The sequence below is a fragment of the Tiliqua scincoides genome, chromosome 2 (genome assembly GCF_035046505.1).
Source record: "Tiliqua scincoides isolate rTilSci1 chromosome 2, rTilSci1.hap2, whole genome shotgun sequence".
Taxonomy (NCBI): Eukaryota; Metazoa; Chordata; class Lepidosauria; order Squamata; family Scincidae; genus Tiliqua; species Tiliqua scincoides.
The window spans coordinates 102,568,891-102,593,738 of record NC_089822.1 but is presented as its reverse complement, the minus strand read 5'-3'; the positions used below and the strand labels follow the sequence as shown (position 1 = coordinate 102,593,738).

General features: G+C 47.4%; 1 protein-coding gene across 1 annotated transcript; it reads right to left on the bottom strand.

The window, feature by feature from the left end:
* Nucleotides 1–13,382: 13,382 nt before the first annotated feature.
* On the bottom strand, nt 13,383–23,795 carry LOC136639335 (lymphocyte activation gene 3 protein-like). Its single transcript, XM_066613432.1, has 8 exons — nt 23,741–23,795; nt 23,171–23,330; nt 22,741–22,967; nt 19,866–20,117; nt 19,376–19,669; nt 15,919–16,197; nt 14,209–14,324; nt 13,383–13,490 (listed from the first exon to the last, which is right to left on the bottom strand). The coding sequence occupies exons 1-8, from the start codon at nt 23,793–23,795 to the stop codon at nt 13,383–13,385; spliced, it is 1,491 nt and encodes a 496-aa protein (XP_066469529.1).
* Between the last annotated feature and the right edge of the window lie 1,053 nt (nt 23,796–24,848).

Sequence of the window (24,848 nt, the reverse complement as noted above, 5' to 3'; positions counted from 1 at the left end):
AACCACCGTAAAACAGTGCCTCCAACTCCCAACTCGGCCAGTCGGCCAAGAAGGATACCATGGTCGATGGTATCGAAAGCCGCCGAGAGGTCCAGCAGGACCAACAGGGATGCACTCCCCCTGTCAAGTCCCCGGCGTAGGTCATCCACCAAGGCGACCAAGGCAGTTTCCATTCCGAAGCCCGGCCTGAAACCAGATTGAAAAGGATCCAGATAATCCGCTTCATCCCTCTGGAGTTGGGTCGCCACCACCCGCTCAATTACCTTGCCCAGAAACGGGATGTTGGAGACTGGCCAGTAGTTATTCAGCACAGTGGAATCCAGGGAGGGCTTTTTCAGGAGGGGGCGAACCACCTCTGGCTTCAAGGCGAGCGGCAACGTCCCCTCCACCAAGGAAGAATTGACCACCCTCCCCGTCCACTCAGCCAGTCCCCCCCGGGCAGCTCTAATCAGCCAAGCTGGGCAAGGGTCAAACAGGCAGGCAGACGGCCTCACACTCCAAAGGAATCTGTCCGCATCCTCAGGCTGCACAAGCTGAAAAGAATCCCACAACACTGGAAAAGCAGTTGTCAAGAGGACATCATCAGACATTGTCAATGTGGCATCCAAGTCGCGACAAATACGATCGATTTTATCTGCAAAGTGTTGGGCAAACACGTCGCAGCGGCTGACCGTGTATTCCTCCTGGACTACCGGAGAGGCCTGATTGAGGCCCCGCACCACATGGAACAGCTCTGCCGGACAGCTATCAGCGGACGCAATGGTAGCAGAGAAGAACAATCTCTTCGCTGCTACCACCGCCACGGAGTAGGCTCTATAATGAGCTCTACTCCGTGTCCGATCGGATTCATCGCGAGTTTTCTGCCACTGTCGCTCTAGACGCCTGCTCTGCCGCTTCATCATTCGCAGCTCCTCAGTGAACCAAGGAGCCGCTCCGAGTCTGTGACGTGGCAGAGGTCGCTCCGGAGCAATCTCATCCAGAGCCCTGGCCATTTCCCCGTTCCAGAGGTTGACCAGGGCCACAGATGAGACGCCAGTCTTGGCAGTGGGAAAATCCCCCAGGGCCCTCAGGAAACCTTCAGGATCCATTAGCCTCCGGGGGCGGACCATAGAAAACGGTCCCCCGCCTCTGCGGAGGTAGGAAGTCACAACAAGCCTAAACCCTACCAGGAAGTGATCTGTCCATGACAACGGAGTGATCTTGATCTCCTCTACATCCAGATTGCTGCCCCCGTGCCCAGCTGTGAACACCAGGTCCAATACGTGTCCTGCAGTATGTGTCGGGTCCAAGATCTTCTGGGACAGGCCCATGGTTGTCATGGCAGCCATGAAATCCTGAGCTGCACCTACCGCAGGGGCCTCGGCATGAACATTGAAGTCCCCCAGCACTAACAGGCGGGGGGCCTTCAATGCCACCCCCGAGATCACCCCAGTCAGCTCAGGCAGGGAGACTGTTGGGCAGCAGGGCGGGCGGTACACCAACAGAATCCCAATCCTGTCCGGCCCTCTCAACACAACATGCAAGCACTCGAACCCAGGAGACTGTTGGACAGGGCACCTGGTAAGGGATATGGACTCATGATAGACCACTGCAACTCCCCCTCCCGGTCCCTGCAATCTTGGCTGCTGCAACACCTGGAAACCTGGCGGACAAAGTTCAGAGAGACTAACATCTCCCTCCACGTCCAACCAGGTCTCCGTAATGCATACCAGGTCGGCTTTCTCATCCAGGATCACATCCCAGATGATACAGGTCTTGTTATTCACCGACCTGGCATTCAAAAGCAGCAGCTTCAGATCCAGGACCACCAGGTATCCAAGAATTGGGGGAAGGACTAGAAGGGGAGATGATCTGCCTGTGATGAACTCTCCTTTTCCTATAACGGCCTGTCCGACCCCCACCACCATATCTCCCCTGGCCCGTCACGCTCTTGATAGTGACATCCTTCCCTTCCACTGAGCTCCCTCCCGAGAAAACAGACATGTGGCAAGGCCCACCTTCTGAGACTGGCCTGCAGGCAGATCCTCTGCTGTAAGACAGCTGTTGCTGCTCTCTCCCCTGCCGCAACAGATGGGGAGGAAATCTGAACCGCTGTTGAATTGGTCCACTGTTCAAGAGGTCACCAGATCTTCCGGGCACGAGCCCTAGGCTAAGAGCTACGGGCCAAGAGCCCCTTTGGCTCTTGCCCTTCGGCTCGCGCCAAAGGCTCGTGCCTCTGGCAAGCCCAGCAAGATCTAAATACCTGGGGAGAGAGGAGAGCAATTAGGCAGGCAGGCCGGCTTGCAGACTCCACCCCTCAGCTGGTCAGTCCCCCCAGCTGGGCTCTTCCAGAGTAACTGCCTCTGGAGAATCTATTCCAATGATTCTGGATCGCTTTCGGCCTAGAGTGTCCAACTGAATATCCATGACGAGAGGCCGATGCTAGGAGGTGATTGATTCCGAGGGGATTACTTTCAAGTTGGTCACCAATTTCAGATCGCGTCGTCTCATGAGCCGTTAATCAATTTGAGTCCTGAGCCTACCACTGGTGTAGGTGATGGGATGCATAGGCCAGTTCTTGAAGAATATATTGGTCAGTGTATAGGTCGTGAGCTTCGGCACTGTCCAAAATCTGGATCCCGTCCTCTCCCTGTAGGTCCCACCTTTTCTGTTAGGAGGGGCAGTTGCACCTGGGCTGTCCTGTCTCTGAGGAGGCCTCTGCCCCGCCCCAGAGGTGAGGGGGCTGACTGCAGCAAAGACTTAGGAGCCTCGTCCTCTTGGGCTGGCTCCTTGTCCTTCCAGGACATTCCTTGGAGAGTTCCCTGTGTCTGGATACCCCTTCCTTCCACTTGCCCCCTTTGGTCCTCCTGTTTCTCCGCTGGGGATTGTTGCCCAGGGTAAGCCCCTGGGTGACAGACACCCCCCCCCCCCGCCAAGACCGGGGCCACCGCATCCGCTGGCCACGGTGTCCTGGTGTCCTGTTGGGACAAAAAGTCAGCATTACTATGTTGAGGGCCCTTTTTATACTGTACCGTAAAGGCAAATGGCTGCAGGGACATGTACCACCTGGTAAGCCTGGGATTGGAATCCTTCATCCTTTGCAGCCAAATGAGGGGAGCGTGGTCTGTCATTAACGTGAACGGTGTCCCTAGGAGGTAATAGCGTAGGGCATGTACTGCCCACTTGATGGCTAAGGCTTTTGGCTCTATGACAGAGTATGCTTTCTCCGCTTTGGTGAGCTTCCGACTAAGGTATATTAGGGGGTGCTCATTGGGGCCATCCCCTTGAACCAGTACGGCCCCTATACCCACCCCCGAGGCATCGGTCTGTACTATGAACAGACGTGTAAAGTCCGGGGCTTTCAGGACCGGCTCTGCGCAGAGAGCGGTCTTTATTTGTTGGAATGCCTTCTTGCAAGCTGGAGACCATTCATGTAGGAGCATGAGTTCTGCGACTTCTTGGGCCGTGTGGACCGCTGGCTTGAGCCATCGTAGTCCATTGTTGCGTATCTGGTTCCCCACGAGGCAAATGCTGTCACCTCGGGGAAGGTCAATTTCCCGGAGCAGCCACCTGTACATGTCTTCTGACACATTTAACGTGCCTAATATAGTTGTCTTTACCGTCGCATAATCAGCAGCCTCAAGCGGGGTCAGAGTATCTACGGCTTCCTGTGCCACCCCTGTGAGGCAGGGTGTTAATAGCGCTGCCCACTGGGTCGGAGGCCAGGCGGCGGCAATGGCGATACGTTCGAACGTATTCAAGAAGGTCTCCGGATTGTCTTCGGGGCCCATCTTTGTCATCCGTATAGGTGGTAGGCGGTCTGCCGCCGCATGGTCTATGGGGTTTGGGGCCGGACCAGGAGTAGGGGGAGGAGCCGTGGTCGTGGCCGCCATCGCGGTAGGATGTTCAGGCTTGTTGGTAGTAGGATCGCAGCTTGTTGGTCAGCAAGTGCAGTCAGCAGCCTCTGTTGCCCCTCGGCCTGCGCCTGTTGTTGGGTGACCCACCAATGCAGTCATTCGGGGGCCGCAGCTCCCCCGGCCCCTGGGGGGTCCGAAGGGCCACTGCCCGTATTCTCCACCATTGTGATGTCCATATTGAGGGCAGATCCCTGGGGTATTGGTTCTGTTGTAACGTCTAGACCCACCCAGTCTCTCCCTGGTCGGCGCAAATAACGGGGAGCCGAAAAAGGAGGTTTATTTACCTTCTTTACTTCAGTTGAGGCTTTTACATTCATGGAGGGGTCCTGTTCCCTCACAAGACCCCAGTACCCCCTAGGTACAGTTTCAGTTACAGTCTCTCCAGTTTCCTGGAATCAAGGGGTCAGTTGCCCCACTGACCTTTCTCCCGCAGTCCTCACCAGGAAAGGTGTCAGGTGCGTGGGATTCTCTGCAGGTAGGTTCTGGCGTCCGTGTAGTCTCTTTGGAAAGGGCTGGGTCGGGCTGGTGCCCTCCTCTCCTTTTCGCTCTCCCCGGTTTGTAGGTTCAGCTTAGAGGTGCTCCTCGGGTCCTCTGTACTTGGGGCTCTCCCAAGGCCCTTGGGAAGCTCTTTCCTCAAGGAACCAGAGTCTTGGACCTCTGCCAGCCCCTGGCTGTCACCCCACTTTGTTTGCCTCTTCTCTACTAGAGGCGAGGCAATGCTTTCCTTTCCTCCCTTCCCCTCTCTAGCCCCTTCCTTATGGAGCTCTGGAAGGTGCTTCTCCCCTCCTTGGCTGTCTCCTCTCCGCTTATTCTCCTGGGCATTCCTCCTAGCCCCTCCTCTTCCTGGCCCCACCTGGGGTTCAGATCTCCTGAGATATCCCTGCAGGTCCCACCCTTTCTGTTAGGAGGGGCAGTTGCACCTGGGCTGTCCTGTCTCTGAGGAGGCCTCTGCCCCGCCCCAGAGGTGAGGGGGCTGACTGCAGCAAAGACTTAGGAGCCTCGTCCTCTTGGGCTGGCTCCTTGTCCTTCTAGGACATTCCTTGGAGAGTTCCCTGTGTCCGGATACGCCTTCCTTCCGCTTACCCCCTTTGGTCCTCCTGTTTCTCCGCTGGGGATTGTTGCCCAGGGTAAGCCCCTGGGTGACAGTCCCCTTAAATTTGGGCCTTGGATGGCAACATATAAAGATGTTGTGTACCACCAGGCCTGCCTAAAGGCCTGATTTCTGAGTATAAAGTAGAACAGAAACATAACAAAGCAAAACATATACTCGTGAAATAAGTGTGGTAAACAGTGAAACATCTAGTCATTTCTTCCCCTCCTTGGGTCTAGGTTATCAATGTATGAGATAATGCTAAAAACATTTCATGATGTCTGAAGGTTAAACAAAAGTACGCACATTTAGAATAGCTTATACTAAGGAAACCAATATTTTAAATTCTATTTACATTATCTTCATGCAAATCATACTAATAATACTAACATTCCTCTCCTGCGCCTAGGCTGAAAAGTGACTTCTTAGTGGAGCGGAGAGAGACCTGAAGGTTGTTCTCCCCTATTTGCTGCTGTAGCAGTTGTGTTGGCCTGCTTAAGTGGATTTCTACTCATGGAAGCATGTTTCTTAGTGCCTGCTCCTCTCTGTTCACAGAATGTATCCTGGATGCTGTAGTAGTACATTGACTTTTCACATGGCCCCATTAATGGCAAGCGTAGCACTTTCTTAAAGATTGCCTTTTGCATGGGCCAGGAGTTGGTGAGATGACTGGCGGTGCTTGCATGGAAGGTGAGAAAGTACTTGCATGGTCTGTAGAAGTCAGTGCTTCTACTGGGTATGTTCCCTTACTCTCCAGCTGTGGATTAGTAGGAGAGCTGGGCGATGTCTAGAGGAGTGGTTTCCTCTGCTTTTTCTTTTGAATCAAGTTCTTGCTTCAGCTGATCTGCCTGCTGTTTTACGGTGTTAATTTGGTGAATAGAAGGATCCTGACTTGCTGTTTTCTTTTGCTGTTCAATTTTAGTCTCTCGATTAGACATAGCTTTTACAGCATTGTCTAGGTCCTGCTCTAACTGGACAATTTCTTCCTCCTTTTGATTTAGTTCTTTAGCGCTTTTCCTGCTCTCCATTTCATACCAGTGAAGAGCCTGATGTTGGGATGTGTTCTGTCTTTCTAGAACAGTTACAGTTCGCTTGGTAGACTCGATCTGGTTCTCTATGTGCCATTTTATAGTAACGAAGTTGTAATGGTGTAGCAACTGAGGCAACACTTGCCTTGTGTCTTTGAGATTGCAAAAGGTTTTTAGTATCCGACCTACCTCTGTGCGCCATGGAGAACTCTGCAAGACAATGGTTACATTTTACCCTGTCCACACAAAGCTTTTAAAATAAAGGGTAATCCTGTTTGAGTTCTTTGGTGAACGTGCATCCTCTTTTCAGCATTACTAAAGTAAATTAAAATTTTAAAAATACAAATATCAAAATCTTTGCCAAAGTAAAGTTCAGAAATATGCGAAAACCAACAGTCCCCCATGCGTGAGCTGTGATCGCTGACCTATATAAATAGATTGAACATTGCTATTGGCTGACAGCAAAGCCTGCATGCACCAGGGACATGCAGTGACTCTCTGGGGCAGCTTGTTTTGCAGAAACAACCCGGTGTGCCTCTACGTCTTCTTCACGCCCAATTATGTGCACCAATCAGTGCCAGGCAGCCACTACCACATCACCCAGCCAAATTGAAGGCTCTGCACCTGTGCTGCCTGGATTGGGGGGAGTGTTTGCCTGTGCCCACTTTGACAACAAGTGCTTTAATGTGTACAAGAAAATACATTTTAGATAGGACAAATTAACTTTTAGCAAACTGTGATTGAAACCGGGACAGAATTTCAGATTGAGTGGAACGCCAGGACAAAGTTGCTAAACCGGGACAATCTCAGTCAAACTGGGACGTATGGTAACCCTAGGCATGAGGGGTGGCACTTTGTGGTCCTGGCCCTGGGCAGCACAGGGGCCAGGATCACCGCTGGCTTGCAGCACACAGCTGATGAGCTTGAAGAAACGTGAAGCAGATAAAAGAGATGTAAATTAGATTCGTAGTTGCTCACAGAATGGCCACTGAAGGTTTTTTCGTGCTAGTCATGAAGATTGAAGCTCTTTCCACATTCCAGGCATTGTGAAGGAGCTTCCCTTGTGGGGGAGCCAAGCAACAGCCTTCACCTGAACAGCAGACTGAGGCCAGCTTACCAAATCCTCAATGAGCTGAGCCCTTTGTTGTCCCTGTCTTAAACACTCTGGACTTCTGCAAGCCCTTCATTGTCCAGTTGGACACATCCAGTCATGGCTCAGTGCAGGGCTCAGGGAGATCCTCCACACAACCATCTTGTTAGGCACTTGAGCCGAAAGTTGAGCCAGGCTCAGCAGGCCTATTGGTCATTGAGCAAGAAGCTCTTGGCTTTGACAGGGTTGGCTTTGACAACCCTCTGACATTGCTTGTTGGGGGCTCCCATCACCATGGAAAGTGACCATGCCCCTTGATATGGTTCAGTTAAATAAAGGGCAGTGACCCCCTGCCCTGACTGACTTGGTGGTATTTGGCTTTCCAGCCATTTGCAGCTCAGTACCCAAAAGGCCAAGCCCATGCTAATGCCAGTTTTCTTTCCTAACAGGCAACCCAGATGATGTGGACTGATGGGTTGGGATGGGGGAGGTGTATTGACACTGGTGATTGGGATGATATTGGCTGTTTCTGGGATGGCAGCACCCATAGAGCAGCGGTGGGAAGGCAAGAGGGCAACCTGGGGTGGTCCCCGGTCAGACTCCCGGTCCTGAATATGCAACCTCTCCCAGGACTGCCTTGTTGCCAGTGATATAAAAGCTGACCCTGGTAAGTTGTGACAGACGTTCAGCCAGAAGCTAAACTAGTTGACTCAGTAGCACTGCCTGTGGACACCCCAACTACAGCTTATCTCTATTCCAGTCCAGCAGGGCTGCCTGAAGCCTCACCATCCCCTCCACTCCCACAAGTGCTTGATTGGCCCTTGAGTTGTTGGTAGGGGCATACCACTGTCCTGGGGAACCACTTGACAGTTGGCCCTAACTGGGACTGGGAGGCTAGCACTGCAACAGAAACTGGGGAGGAAGCTGTGCACCTGCCCTGGAAGCAGGCCTGGGGCAATGAGAGCCAATTGGGGAAGGAGCCTGTCCCAGCTGCAAGCCCACCCTGTCTTCAAACCATATTGGGACTGAGAGAAGAGTATAGGAGAAACAGTGCCCTGCCAGCCATCCACCTGCCCCCCTGGCATCAATGCCTTTACTAGGGCTCAGGACAATAAAGGGGCTGAGTTAAGCACCCTCACCTGAGGGTGAGGTCTAATTGGTGAGGTCTGGATTCAGGTCTAATAAACCCATTTGCGTTCTACACTGTTGCCACTTGTGATTGATTGGACCTCTGAAACCGCAGATAAGTCCAGTTTGAAACCCTTTTATGCCGCCCTTGCTGCTTGGGGCGGGGTTGTCAAGGCTGCCACAAACATGACAGTTCTGCTGTTGTCTTTGCTAAATATTAACCTGGAAGAAAGAATAGCAAATTCTTACAGAAAAGGGAGACTTCGAGCTATTTAAGCATCTACCCTTCCACAGAAAATGTTTGCTAACCATTTACATATATCCCCAGCAGACTGAAATTGTCACATCCTATCAAAACAAGAAAATACTCTCGGTCAACAGATGCACTTGCTAGGGAGCGAATAGCAAGCAAGACATGCTGAGGTTAAGGATCAAGATGTTTACTTGTTAGCTAAAGTGAGCTCAAACCACGAGGGAAGTATGTATGTAATGTCGTGTCAATCATCCTTTCACTGTATTTTCCAGATGTTTTGGAACTAACTGCGGTTACAGCATGCTTCCAGTTTTCCAGAAGGGCACAAAGGCCTGACTGCTTTAAAGGTTCAGGAGAATTAGCAGAATCGTGTTCTTTTCTCTGTTCTCCCTGCATAGGTGCATGTGCCCCAGGTGCCATGAATGCACCTCAACCACATGTTCAGTGTTCAGTTGGAGTATGTCTGTACACAGCCTTACTATCTTTGTATCTTGGGGTACTTTGCTACTAAGGGCTGCCAGTTCTGACAACTGGATATTTTTCCCCCATATGACGTAATGCCATTAAGCTAAGGAGACCCTGTTAAAACTTCCAGTATTGCTTTCAGTAGACCCCAGGAGGCTGAAGCTGATTCTTGGAAAACCTGTACCAGTTTTGGAAGGTTGGAATCTTACTCATGTTTCTTCATCATAGAAGAAGGCAGTGCTCATGAGGTCTCCGGGTGGTCACTAAAGTCCTGACCAGATCTAGGACTACTAAATATTAGCAGGGTTGCTGCTGCCCATGCTCTCAGAGCATGCTCTTGAGGCCATTGTGTTAAATATAAAAATACTGCATTAAAAATCTCCAAAGTGATTAAAAATCCATTTTCCCTTTCCCCCCCCCATGTTTTTTCTGATGTAGGCTCTAGGTGGCAGTATAAGATTTGCAGAACTTTCCAACAGTAACCAAGCAAGGTAGTCAAATTTGCTTTACGGTGCTCAGAATCCATGGAAACTACCCAGAAATCACACCTGCGCCTAAAATGTCACATGAGACTTGTTTATCTAGAGTGTTGCCACCAAACCAAGGCTTCAGTTGTGGGTTGAGGTTCGGTCAATAATTTTCCAGAGTAATCAATCAAGCCTGCATGTTAATTTCATTTCTCTGTCTTGAAAAAGCAAGAAGGCCTCTGGTTCTGCCTTTAGACCTCTGTCACCAAGGGTGAGAGCCATACCTATACGCTAGCCAACCAGTGGGAGTGGCCCCCTGAGGAGAGATGTTGCAGCACCTCCCTTCCAAACCCAGGTGTCACAAACACCTTTCACCTGCACCTACCATTATCTCCAATGGCAGCTTGCTTTGCATGTGAGAGGCCATATTCTCCACGCCTGGCTTTGCTTTATATGACTTTCAAAAGCCAGGTCAGCCCTGCCACAGACACTGTCCTGTGCCTGCTGTCCAATATGTTCAGATCCATGGCCTTGGCCCTCTGAGTTCCATGATCTCATTAACTCTTCTACCTGACCATGCCCGTGCCTTTGGCTACTGGAACCATTGTGCATGGAGTGATGGACCGCCAGTCTCCAGCAACAAAAAGTATGGGCGCAAGAAAAGTGTTCTCCAGGGGTGTGGGTCCCCTCTTCCCCCTTGCATAGCCTGGCCTGGGATTCCAACCCAGATCCTCACCAATGGTGAGAGCCATAGACCAGCTAGCTAGTGGGAGCAGCTTTCCAGTCAGAGGGCGTTGAGGTGACACATTTCCAAGGTACTCAGACCAAACCTTGTTCTCAACTCCTCCAGGTACTTTGCGGGCACACACATTCCCTCTCCCTGCAGAGCAATCTTGAGTAATGCCCCCTACTCTGAATCCAGCAGTCATGAAGACAGGGTGCTTTTCAAGATTGCTTCTCCTTTTCTGCCTCCCTCATCCCCCATTTATCCCAGACCACTGTATCATTGCAAGGGACTCTGAAGAAGCCCAGTTGTGGATGGGGAGAGCAGTACAAAGAGTGAGTTGGTGATTGACCTATGTTGCCACTGCCTGCATTAGAGGCCAAACATTTGGGCCACTGGGAAGTCTGTGGGCCCTCAGTCCAATCTGGTGGAACTCTGATGCTGCTCATAGCTGTGCTGCATTGGTCTGCTCCGAATCACCCTCTCTAAGCCGTATCTCTCTGGGGGAAAAGAGACATCAAGCTTGTAACTTCTTTCTTTCAAATAGAAAAGCAATGGGTGGGGGGAGAGGAGATTTCAGGGGCTAATGGCAGGATAGGGGAGTGTTAAGCAGCCTCTTTCCCTGGCCACTTTTCTAGTCCCAACTGCAGTTCCGGGCTGCTGTTCAGTAAGAACCAAAAATATAAGGAGACTGTTGAAGGCTCCTGTGTAATATCTAGGATGGTTAGACCATAAACACAAACACAAGAAAAGCACCCTAATGTTAACTGCCTGTGTCTTTTGGGGGCCTATAGATCCTTCCTGGTGTATTTGATTTCTGGAGTTAGACTGATGATTTCATCTGGTGCAACCCAATATTATGGAGCTCTGTCTTCAGTTAGGGCCACCACAGATCTTTTGGCTTTCCAGAACTGGTAATATAGGAGTGAGTTATTTTGTGAGCCACCTTGAGAATGGAAACATTGAAAGGTGAAATATAAATAGCTTAAACAGACTCATTTTCAGAAACAGGAGTAGTTTGCACATGCCTATACATCACTTGCTTGCTTATCCCTTGATCAAGTAACACGTGATGATTGCAGGTGGGATGCATGAATAGACCCCCATAATGGAAAGCATTGTTTGATGTGACATGAAAGTTCTGTCTGATGACTCATTCACATATACAGGTCTTTACTTGATGTTGTAGTCAAAAGATGATGAGCATATATACATGAACTAGTCCGTAAACTTAGGTATATTCCTTTCCCATTGTGACATAGATGAGAGAGGGCCTCAATCTCCCTCATTTGACTTTAAAATAATAATGTAACAAAGGGTGCAATCGTATCCTGCTCTGGAACAGGCAAGCCAAGAGGCTTGTGCTGTATCCAGCGCAGGATTGTGACAACAAGCAGCTCAGCCAGAGGCAAGGGGAAACATTTCCCCTTACCTCTGGGTAAGGATGGCTGGCACCTATGGGTTTCCTTGAACTCGCGCCACCTCTTGAGGTGGCACAAATCCAAAGCGAGCGGAGCGACTTGAAGCTGCTGTGTTCTCCCTGGGAACGGGGGGTTGGGATCTGGCATAACTGCCTCCTGCCTGCCCGCCCCCAGGGCCACCAGCTGCGCACCCTCCCCCTGCCCAGGAATGCCTTCCTCCCACCTCCCCCCCCCCCGCCTACCTTTTCTTCTTGCATCTGCCCAGCTGAGCCAACGTAAGTGTGAGAGAGGAAGCTGGCATGGAAGCTTCTGTCAGCCTCTGCAGTTCGGAGCTTCTCTGCCGGGCTTCCTCTCAAGGAGGCACCCTCCTGGGCCAGCGCAAGGGACTTGCATCAGCCCAAGGGCACATTTGGATTGCGCCCAAAATTATATGGAAGCTTTTAGTACTTTTTGCTTGGTTAAGCTGTGAGCTGAGAACAAACTGAATTAATGTACAATGGCTTCTGCAAGTGCCAAATTCTTAAAGAGTCCTTTTGCACACATTCTCATTGTGCCTGTTTGTGTGAAATTATCCTCAGGGAGACTCTTCACTGTGAGCGAAATGAATTATGGATAGTAACTGATGGAAATTATACAAGTTGTAGTGCTGGGGCCGAAACTGGCAGGCTCTGCACCGCAAGGACAAAGCCAGGCAGAGAGAGAGACTCTTTGGAAGCCTCCCTTTCAGCAATGTGGAGAATTCCCTTAAAATCTAGATGGTAGTGTCTAGCCTAGGGTCTGGGTCAGAGGATTGGGGCAAGGTAGTGACAGTTCAACCAACAGCAGGCAGGTGAAGAGAAAAGACTTTATTACTAAAGACTTTATTAATACACAGAAAAAAAAGAGGTTTTGGATGCTACAAAAAGGGAAAGAACAAGCAGTGTTTGAAAATGACTTGGACATTGGAGATACCCAGGTATGCCTCTTAGCAAAAATACAAGCAGGCAGTTACAGGCAAACTGATAGGGAGCAGTATTTATTTAAAATTGCAGAACATAGTTTCCTGGCCCCTAAAAGCACATACTCAGGGCTTTAGCTTTCTGAATGCCATTACACATCTCTGATTTCTAGTGAGGCAGTCGAAGTGGCCATGCACAGATTTGCACTGAGAAAGCCAGATGAGAACACACACATGCATCCTTGGGCTTGACCTGAAGTCGCCTAGGCTTAGTGACTCATAGGCCCATCCAGTTATGACTACCTGGGCATCCCTACCTGCCCTCTGATCTGATCAGGTGGGCTTGGATGCCCAATCAGATGCATGCCAATCCCAGGTGGGCTGGCTAGGAATTATTGTGCTTTGTAAACTCAGACAATGAAGGCAAGAAATCCACTGTCTGCTTGGCCATGCAATATTTCTGCAATGGCACTGTTTTCAAAGTGTTTGTCTTTCTTGATGAACCTTATGCTGAAAATTTCCTTAAGGGAAATACATGAATAGAAGGAGAGAGAAAAAGGAGCTTAACCAGCCATTCTCCCCTGGATGAGGTGATGGAGCCAACAGGGGAGTAGTCACCTCTGCAAAGTCCAATGTGGATCAGTGAGGAACTCCTTTTAAAGGACTTTTGACCTATCCAAATCTTGATGTGCTAGGAAAGAATGCCTGAAGAATCTATCCTTCATCAATATAGTGCATGGCCTTCCAGATGTTTCACTCTCTCAAGTGTCCCCTCCTCACAGTGTGTAGAACCACTGCGTTTACCAGACTTACAGCTGTGTCCATGCCAAATCTGCATTTCATAGGCCTCTCTGGCCAACTTTGGCCGCTGCCATGTATGGGTCTATTCTATCTGCAGGACCTTCTGCTCCTGGTCTCCATCCTTTGATCCTTTTCCTGGCGAAGCAGCAGTTACTATCTTGTCCAGTGCTGGAAAGTTTCGAGGGTGCATCTAAAAGGGAGAAGAGTGGGAGGAACTGGAGTTAACATCGTGCTTGCTGTGACGCTGTATGCCTCATCAGCTGTGAAGCAGACAGCTTGATCATCAAAAACATAGGTAACCGTAAAGTCAGCCAAAAAGTTCAGGCTTTCACTGTAATGTGAACAAGCCCTTTCTTTTAATAGAAATTAAGACGTAGAGTTCCAGGGTATAACAATCTCCAGATTGCCAAGGTGAACCAGATTTGCTTTATAACCTGTGTGCACAGCAGCTCTGCACATATAGCATGCTTGCCTTCTAAGAGAGAGATCTGACCCAGAGTGCACAACCAGACACTTACGGAATGCGACTCCTCCCTCTCTTCCTCTCTTTCCTTTTTTCCTCACATGGTTGCTTTTAAGCTCATCAGTGACTCACGCCACAAGCCTCACTGCAGAAGAGCTCCCCAAATTCACCTTCTCTTTCCTCTTCCCAGCTCCCACACCAAACTCTGTTAGTGGTCCGTTTGTGAGCTCACAGACATGGTGTGCCTTCTAAGAGGTACTTCTGTTAGATAGGAATTCCTCCACGGTCAGCAATAATTGGACCAAATTCCCCCTGCTCATCAGATACCCCTCCCCTTGCCTCTTTTGGACTGATTGGTACCTTGGCCATTCTGAGAAGAAGCCAAATCATGTGCTGAGAGGTGCAGTGTGGGTACGGACAGAAAGTAGGTGGTGGGATGACTCACCTTTCGTCTCAAGAAAGTCAAAGCCAAAATGATGACTACAAGAACAAGGAGGAAGAGAATCAGTCCAAAAGCGATCCTCTCTGTCATTATGGGTGGCAAACTAGCAATCTGGGCACCTGCAAAGTTAGGATGAAATTAGACCGTTTGGAGTGGAGCAGAACAACCAGAAAAAGTAGCTCAAAGGTACATGGCTGGTTTGGAAGGTAGTTGCCTGGAGACAGACCATTTTATCTGAAAAAGAGGCACTGATGCTTAAGCGTGCACACCATGCTCACGATTCATCTGCATTCAGCCCAATCCATCTGTTTCATCTCAATCAGATATGAACATCTGAATTTTTTTCTTAAGATCCTGCAGCCCTTCTCTATTAGATGATATCAACAACTAAGGACCATGGGTTGAGTTTTTGGGAAGGATTTGAAAGAGACATTTTTTAGTTGTCTATGGCTGCAATCCTAACCTCACTTTCCTGGGAGTAAGTCCCACTGAACACAATAGGACTTACTTCTGAGTAGACCTGCTCAGGATTGTGACCTACGTCTAATTAAAATGGACCCATTAGCTTGGTGTTGGATTCAATCACATTTTGCGAAAGGTGATGGGCACAGCTTGTGGACATTTCCCACATAGATTCACATGCATTGGATTTCCTTGTTATAAAGCAGGAGGGAGGAGATGCTATATAAAGGATGGGAGTAATGGTAATACGGATAGGAGAGGAACAGAGCTGGCCTGAATTGCAGAAATCCCAAGCCAAACTTCCCCTTGCCACCAGTCATGGGATACAAATAAGTCTACATATTTTCAAGACCTCCTTAACCATGAAGGCTAGGAGCAGGGCTAGGAGCATGAGGCCAGTTGAAGCAGTCATATCAGGAAGCAGGCCTGCCCTATTTGCCTCCACTTCTGCTCCTCCTCCTACTCCCTGGACTGGAAAAGGAAGATGGAAACAGAGAGGTAGAGCAAATGTGGAGGGGAGGAGGGAGAATGCTGAGCTAGAACAGTGGAGAGTGGGAGGAGCTAGCATGTCATTAGGAAAGTGCTGAGAGATCTTGGGCCACCTCTGGCTAGGAGTCTGCAGCTTTTTAAAAACAAATCAAAGCCAAGTTTTTCTGCACTCGGTGGCTATCAAAGTTTATATGTATGCAGATTGCTAGATGGTGGTTGGCAACCTTCAGTCTCAAAAGACTATGGTATAAGCCTACAGCATCCGGTATTGCCAGGCGGTCTCCCATGCAAGTACTAACCGGACCTGACCCTACTTAGCTTCTAAGATCAGGCATCTGCACAGTCACAGTTGTTGCTAGATACTGTGCACTCTAAAACAGGAATATGAAGTTTGGGAAGTATGATAGCAAAATAAAGCAGGTGATTTGCCAAGGGAGGTGGTGGATTCACCCTCACTGGAGATCTTCAAGCAGAGGCTCAGTACAGGCACCTACTTGAGATACTCTAGGAGGATTTCCCGCTCTAGGAAGGGAGTTGGACTAGATGAACTTGTAAGTACCTTACAACTCTATGATTCTATTTTTTTGGATTGGATGAGGGTGCCCAAATTGGATCAAGCAATGAAACATGGATGGATTGGGGGCATGCCTCTAACATCCCCATGTTTACTCAGAAGTAAGCAAATCCTATTGAATTATTTCTGTGTATCAGATTGCAAATTATGACAGAGACATTTGAAAGGAAGTGTGAGAGAGAGAGTACCTGCAATTGCCAGATGATATTGCGCAGATCCCATCTTGCCATCAGGACCATGGACGCTGCATTCCCAGGTACCTGCCTCATTGGATGACACCCGGGATAACTCCAGGGTCCTGTTTCCGTTCAAGACCTTGACACTCCCGGAGGAAGCTTCTGATCTATTTGTGGACACCGCATCTATCTGTTTCCACTGAAAATGCTCATTTCCTGTAGAGAAGCTGAGGTTGCAAGTGAGCAGCAAGTGAGATCCTTCGGTGACCAGCCCCTCAATGCTTGGACTGACTGGATGGAAAGAAGAAAACAAACATCAGTTTCACAAGACAATAATTTTCCTACGAATTCATCTCGACCACATTCCTCTCTGAAAGTGGGACCAATTCTGGGCGTACTTAGTCACACCTGACAACTCTTAGTACTAGGGCCGTCAACGACATTTTAAGTGATGGATGATCTGCTAATCTTTGAACTAAGTACCTGATTTGTTAATCCATTTTATTTATGCCACAGTGACAACCCAAAATTCTGCTAGAACTTGTTCTAATTAATGAAAACTAGAAGATGCAAGTGGTCTTCAGGAATCCTAGTAAGAATTGGAATTTGCTGTATCTATGGGTGAAAACCTGCATCTAAAATACAATTCCTAATATTTATTGCTATTTTCAGTTCATAGACATTGTAGTTTCTAAGGCTTGGTAGCCAATATCAGGATTCAAAATGCACTGTGGAGCTTCTGGTTCTTGGTATAGTTGTAACTTACAACTAGTTAGAAGTAGTTGTAAAAAACTTTGGGTTTTCACTGTAACATATATGAAAATTGATATGCAGACCACAGTATAGGTACAATGTTGAAATCCAGAAGAAATTGTGGGCACCGCTGTGGACACCTACAGCTCCTGGTGCAACGTCAAACCCAGTTTGGCCATGGTTCTCAGGATTCACACTGGACAATGATGTCATTGCTAGGGGACACAGTGGATCAGGACACTGCTGACCGACAGCAGACATCTGTCCAAGGGGGCAGGAACAACCGACAGTATGGGAAGATTTGAAGAGATAACAGGGCTGTCACAGAAGAAGAAGAGGTGGAGTGCCAGCGGGAGACAAAGAGTGACAGAGAGGTAGGGAGAGATGGAGAGACGAGAAGAAGTGGAAAGGAAAAATGGAGAGGCAAGGTGGGTAAGCAGAGATGGGAGGAAGATGCTGGTGCAGAAAGGTGGCTAGAATACCAGCAGAAGGGGGTAGGGTTGGTGAAGAAAGGACATGTAGGGAGCCCTCAGAGGACAGGGAGAGGATGAGAAAGGAAGAGAGAGATGCAACAAGAAGAGGTGGAAAGGACAGAGGGAGCCTAAGGCAGAAGATAGGAGAAGCTGGGCAAACAAAAAGGGGAAGACAAAATAGAGGAAGCTCTGCTAGCTACACGGATCCTAAAGCTGGGAGCAGCAAGGAATTCCTGGGGAGCATTCAGACCAGCTAGGAAAAGAGAGCAGAGACTAGAACCAATGGCAAGAAGAGAAAAGGAACCAGAAAATGACACTATTCTATCTAATGACCCAGGGCTAGTGTATAAAGCGACATTGATGGATAACAGAACTGGACTGGGGGTGCATTCACAGGGAGGACAGGGCCCTCTTTAGGAGACTGACTTCAATATACAATCCCTTGTAATGGTATCATGAACCCCAATTCATTCTCCCATGGCAATGACAGTCTCTAGCCCTTCTGATATAGATCTTCCCCCCACGAAGAGGTTGAGGGGGTAGAATAACAACGTAGAGCTTAATGAAACGTCACAATTTATTTGAAATCAAGGTCAACTTGCTTTTTTCTTTTTCATTTCTTATTACAGCAACATACCAAAACAGCCTCAAAATCTAAACCAGCATGCCTTAACCTGCAGCTTGCTGATTAAAACTAATTTCCACTGATTCATCCAGTACAGCTTTGGTTAATTAATCTAGATTAAATTACCACAATTGAAATTGCATCAAGATTAGAGTTCTGGAGCTGCCTTTGATGATAGTTTGGAAAGGACAATTAGTGCACAACACAGTAACTGGGCTTCGAATTAGTATTACATTATGGCTCATTTGCCCAGCCACACCTTTCTCAAGGAGACCTGGTTACAGATAGACTATTGTACTGCAGTCTACATGGGGCTGCCTTTGAAGACTGTTTTGAAACGTTGGTACAGAATGAAGCTGTGAGTCTTTTGCTAGGTGTGGGGCTTTACAATAATGTTGCTCCTTTATTATCCTAGTTGTATTGGCTGCCAGTTCATTTCTGGGCATAATTCAAAGTTCTAGTCATTGCCTTTTAAAACCCTCAGACTGCAATCCTATTTATACTTTCCATTGAACACAATGGGTCTTACATTTGAGGAGACATGCATAGGATTGCACTGTGAACAACTCAGGACCATGTAATCTGAAAGACCACACTCTCCCATATGTATCTGCCTGCCCTGTAAGATGTTTTACAGATGCTTGCTTGCATGTTTTGCTGCCATTGAAGGGTTTGGCCTTCTCAGTGCTTGCCCCCATGCTAGAACTCCTTGCCCCTGTAAGTTTGGTTGGTCCTTTCACTATGTTTTCTACTGTCACCTGAAGGTCTATCTTTTTTTTTTATCAAGTCTTTAAAGCTTTTGTTTAATTTTTGACCTTCAGAAGTAGCATCAAGGAGCAAGGTCTTTTTGGTCATGGCACCTTCCCTTGGAATGCCCTCCCCATGTCCATTTGCCAGGGTCCTGCTCTGCTGATCTTTAAAATAATGAAAACTGCTTTTTGTAAAAGCTTTTCAGCTTTTACACAATCTGATACTGCTGCATTTCTAAACTGTGGCTCTGATTTATTGATTCTAGATTACTCTATATTGCATAAAGGAGAATTTATGAGTTTATAGCTTTCTATTTGTTGCTGCCTTGAGAGTCTCTGTGATTAACAGATGAGTGGTAAATATTTAAAATAAAATCTGAATCAGCTGGTTAAGGATTGCACTAAAGGTCTCCTTTGGTTAAAAAAAAAGTCCATTTTCTAGGCTCACACAAGTAGAATATACCTGAAGATCATTTTGGCAGTGTCCTCCCTAAACACACTTCTTAAAAGTTCCATTCAACTCAGTGGGACTTAGTCCTGGGTAAATACATCTAGGATCATGTTATACAATTAACTCCTTCCACTAAGGCAGGAATTCCTGCTTTGGAAGAAAAGGCAAGAAAGAAATGTATTGGTGTAAAGAGAATCCTATGTGCTTGTGTATGGCTTGGGTATCAGACAGATCAATTCACAAACAGAAGGAACTGACGGAAACTTGGAAATGGTGCAAAAAAAACTGCAACCAAGCATGAGAAAAACATATTCACATTAAAGAGCTACTAGTTACATTTAATGTCTTTGTGTGCTACAAGCAACTTGGTGGGAGGGGGGTGTATGCAATCTTCCCTTCCCCCAGGTTCCTGCCTTACCTGTAATTACAGCCAGAGTGATGTTCTTTGTGATTGTGATGCCTCGGATGGCAATCTCACAAATATACTGACCAGCATCATCAGGCCCCACAACAGGAAGATGCAGGATAAAATGTCTTTTGTTTCCATGATGAAGGGTGTACCTTGTCTCTTGAACACCCCTAGCCATATACCTCCAATGGCTTGCCACCTCTGAAATGCCATAGTCAGTGGGATTGAAATTCAGGATGCAGAACAGGTGAGCATCAGATCCAGCTGCAGTATATACGACAGGAAGGCTTGGCTCAGCAAATCCTGGAGAGGGGAAACAGAAAAGAACACAGATAGGCTTTTGTTATACTCTGTGGGGGAGCTGGGAGCAGGCATTCACAAGGATGATGTCTGTCCGTTTATCAAGAGGAGCTGGAACATACAGTAGAAAGCAGCTGCTCAAGATGAGGTAGTCTACAGTTTGGGGAGATATGACAGATGCAATGGAGAGTGAGCTCACCTAAGACTTCCAGGTTGTGTGTGACAGAAGCTATCTCGCCATCTGCAAACACGAGTTCACAGACCCAGGGTCCAGAGTCTCTCTTGCTTGTCTTGGAGATAAACAGAGATTGGTCAGGGGAACAGAACCGGCCAGAGGTGGGAACGAGATCACGGAACCAACAAATCTGTGTGGGGTTCTTGGGGTGTGTGGAGTTGCAGGTTAGCGTGACTGGTTCTGACTCAACTCGGGGACCAGGAGGGTTAGCTGTCACTGTAAAAAAAAAAAAAGAAGAAGAATTGTACAATGATATTATTCACATCACAGGATATGACTGCTCTCCTATTTCTTACACTGTCTGCAGTTCTCTTCTGGGGGCAAGGCTGGCCAAAGACTCCTGGAGCCTGATATGTGACACATGCTTCCCCCCCATTAGGTGGTGAAGTGCCAACCTCTCCTGCTCCCATTTCCAGGACTCATAGAAGGGGATGAAGTGTAAAGAAGGGAGCAGTGTGGGAGCTCTAGTCTAACCCACCACTCTCCTCTCTTCCAAATGTCCTCTTTCACTCAATCCCTCTCCAGTTCAGGGAGTGAAAGGAGAAAGAGCAGTGCAGGCGAGTGGGCAGAGACTTATAGCAAGGGAGGCTATGGGAGGGCTGTTTCACTCCCTTCACCTGTCCGCTAAATTTCATTAAAAATGAAATGTTTCCCCACCCCCTGCTTCAGATGTGCATGAGGCAGAAACAGTCAGAGGAATAAAGGCACTGGCTGCCTCATCCTGTCAAGGTTGGCCCCTTAGTCCTGGCTTTCTCCCTCCTTTAACTGCCTCAGCCAGCACCATGGATTCTCTCTCTATATTTTTAAAATATTTTCTTTCAGGTTTGTAAAGCGGTGAGTGACAGCATGTCAGAAGCAGTTTTCTTAACTCTTTTTCTCCCATCCTCCCCCTCCATGAAACCACATGCAGGCAAGGAGACCTCACTCCAGTCAAGAGCTGGAAGCTTATTCCTAGGAAGGGGAATACAGGATTGCAGTGTGCATACATTGATTTTCACACATGGGATATTGTGAATCAGTCAACTATAACATGTCAATTTCTTCCCCCAGTTGATCTGTTACTATTTTTGTTAGTTTCTTTCTTAATTCTTTCTTATTACTAATTACTCTCCTTCTCTCTGTGCTGAAGATTTGCTCATAGGTAAACTCAGGGATTAGGATTAACTGTTTCAGAGTCCCAGCTACTTTTCCTCGATTGCGAATTAGGATTTTAGAAATTTGAGAGCATTTTCTAAAGAGCGCAATGAACAGTGATATAGGTACATGAAAGTGGCAAGGAGAAGAAGGAAAGAATAAACAAAAAACAAATTTAAGCTTCAGTCCTATGTACACTTTCCTGGAAGTAAGTCCTATTGTACACAGTAGGATTTACTTCTGAGGAGGCATGCATAGGATTGCACTGTTGGATTACCTGTCAGGAAATAGAAATTGTGGAAGTTTTGTTGCTTACAAATGCTGTTGTGACAAATCAAAACATTGGACTTCTTATTACTAATTACTATTTAGATTTATGGTTTCTGTTCAAGATTGAATGTGTAATGATTTCAATTATTAGTCATTTCTTTCTAATAGGGGTTGAAAAGAGCTTGCTGAGGCTTTTCTGTTTGTTTTGAATTGAGGACTATATTATATAATTTGCTCTATTATTGTCCAGGGTTGTTTCCCAATTATTTCACAAATTAGGATTTTAATACAAAAAAAGTATTTGGAAAGCCTTTCCAAATATTTTATTGTATTGGAGATACCACCTGTTATCATTCTGAAACAATGATTAGATAACATTAGGTTCTCAAACATTTTGGTCTCCGGCATCCTTTACAATCCTAAAAGGAGTCTTGGGGAGTCCCACCAGCACATGCAGGTAGACTAGAGGTGCCCCAGTATGCCAGCGCATGGAGTGGCGCAGTGCTGAACTCAATGCCAAATACCAGTGAAAAACTGGAACAGGAGGGGAATGAGACGGGGGCTCATCTCACACTGTCCCTTTAAAGGGATCATGTGAGGGAAGGAGCAAGGTGAGCAGGTAGGAAAGTGAGCGGGGAAGTGGATTGCTACAGCTTGGTCTGCAGTGGGCTGGAGGGAGGCAGCGACTGACTTAAGCTATTTCTGCCCGACATTGCAGATATGTCGGGCATATCTGTGGTACACCAGTACACCTGTGGGCTGGCCAGAAATGGGTTAAGGTGAAGGCTGTCCTGAAGCCGTGACTCTCCACGTCACCTGCTGCTAATGCCATTGTTTGCTGTATGGCTGGGCTGGCCTTGGCCTGGATTTATAAGTTCTTATGCAGATTGTGTATATCCTTCATTCTTATGTGTTCTGTTATTTAAAAAAAAAAGAAAAGCTTTTTTTGTTAACAGAAAAAAATGCTACTTTTTTTTACATCAAAGTACTGTTTACAGTTGCCACTTCAGTTCAATGGAGTTGTTAACTGCCATCCCTAGCTCCAGATTTTCAAAGATCTTCGGAGGGCTTCTGTTCCTGTTTGACAGAACTCTAGGGTTCTAGAGTATTTGCTTCCTGGGCAATTGTTTCCTGGTCAAATTTGTCCCTGGCCAATCGTGTCTGGTTTTTGTGTGTGTGTGTTCCGGTTATTTGCATCCCACCATAGCTGGGCAACAAATTCCATGTTATATGTCCTAAGCCTCCTATCCCAACACTAACCCTACCATTGCATTTTAAAAATAAAAAAGTATATCTAATGTACATAAACATGTATTGGGACACAAATGTTTGGGATGCAAAAAGAATGGACACCTATGTGCAATACTGGGATGCACTTGACCGGGACCCAATTGTCCAGAATGCAGTGGTTCTGTCACATTTAAAATCCACATACCTGACACTACCCCAAGCTTCACCTTGCAGTACCACACTTCAGAGCTGTATTTCACGATTGCTTCATAGGTTCCAGCATCATCGAGCAGCAGTGGCTCAATCTGGAGTGAAAAATTCCCGCTGAGGAAGCCATTGTCCCAGACCGTTGCTCGATGCATCATGGTAAGGACTTGCTTCTTGAGCCCACTGGGTTCTACTACTAGCACCAGCTGGTGCTCCTTGTGGGAGCTGGAACAAATGTCAGAAGGAGTTACTGTGGGATTAGTGAGCCAGTAGCTGGGAAAGGGGCTAGAGGAAAGAGTGGAAAGAAGGAAGAAGCAGAGAAGATGTAGAAGGAAGGGACTAAGTGATAAATAAAGAGAAGAGAAAGTCACCCCCCAATGGCTCATTCCAGAGTATGTAGGAATAAGTCTCTTCTCTTTCCATCTTACCTGCCTCCGTGTCGCACCCAGCGAATAGTTAATCCTTTGTACAGCAGCCTTGAGCTGCTCTCCAACTTTTGGGGACTCAGGTGACAGGGAAGCGCAGTACGGCCACCTTCTTTAGCCCACACCCTCTGCTCTTCTACTGTTTGATGGGCACCATTTTTGGCTGCAACAGGAAATGAACCCATACAAAGAAAGGATGAAGTTAGAAATAGGATTTGGACGCCTCTGAACCTAACTTGGTTGGCAACCTTTAGTCTCAAAAGACTATGGTATAAGCCTACAACACACGGTATTCCCAGGCAGTCTCCCATCCAAGTACTAACCAGGCCTGACCCTGCTTAGCTTCTGAGATCAGGCATGCACAAGGTAACAGAACCTAACTTACCTCGCAGGATTGTTACGTGGTGTATATGGGGTGGGTAGGCAAAATCGCTTGGAAAGGTAGTTTGTTGCTTAAGAGCAAGTAATGGAGGGGAGCCTTGAACAGTGTAGCAAGGGTTCAGATGCCAGCCGAAGCAAAGCCTCCAACAATTCCCTGCCTCCTGTCAAGAAACCACCAACCCCACTCCTTACCATTGGTTAACTGCAGGCTAAGAGCAGTAGTCCAGAAAAGGAGCAGTGCAATCATCATGGAATCAAAGAAACAGATAACTCTGCCCTGAGCTCATCATTCCCTTGACAGACAGCGTGAGAAATCTTCAGGCAGGGAAAATGAGGGCTGGACTAGACAAGAGGCTCAGATTAAGGAAAACGGAGGTGGATCTCTGATCAAAGATGTTCCCTGGCCACTCTTATATTGCAGGTGGGCTGTTGGTTTCCTGACACTGCTAAGATGAAAAACGTCAGAGCCGAGAAATCAACCCGCTTCTCCGCCCCCCAAACTTGACACATGATGAGGAAGACACAGAACAAAGGGTGCAGGCAGTTCTAGAAAGCATCTTGCAATGGAAACTTTTTTGGTGTTTCGTTCTGTCCACTCATTTAAGCTGTTGTTTTTCTTCATGTTTTTTTCTTGCAATGGAAAACGTATATAGAACTAGTTTCTCAGGAAGTGCCCCTGATGTTTTTCTTTGATCTTTTTACCTTTTATGGCATGGTTTCATTGAATTTGTCTCTGTCTTGTCTAAATGCCTTGTTGACAATGACAGTGCTGCTGCTGCTGATGCTTTAAGCCACTCCACATGCTTCATTCGCGCTGCAGTCAGGACTTCACAAGCACGTGTGTTTTGACAGTATGAGGTCATGACTGAGTGTCAGAATTCTCCTATGCATGTCTTCTCAGAATAACTTTGTGTTCAGTGGGGCTTACTCCTAAGAAAGTGGGTGTAGGATTGCAGCCTGCATGTGGCAGGAACAAGTGTGCATTTTTGAGAGATCACTTCAAGAGGCAAAATGACAGTGATCTTTGCCTTTGCAGAATGCACATGAGATAGCAACATACTTTTTTACCGAATGAAACACATACAGCCTCATTTCGTCTTTTCTTTTGGAATGCAAACCTGGACCAGTTATTTTTACCATGCCTTAATTACATGGTCCCAGGTGGTTATAGGATTGTCCTTGACCAAAGAGGGCACATTGAGCTTCACATATTAGTACTAAGGGTCTGAGCTTGGATGAGCAGAGGGGGAAAGAGTGTCATCTTCCTTTCCTGTCCTGTGTCATCTTCAGCAATGGAATT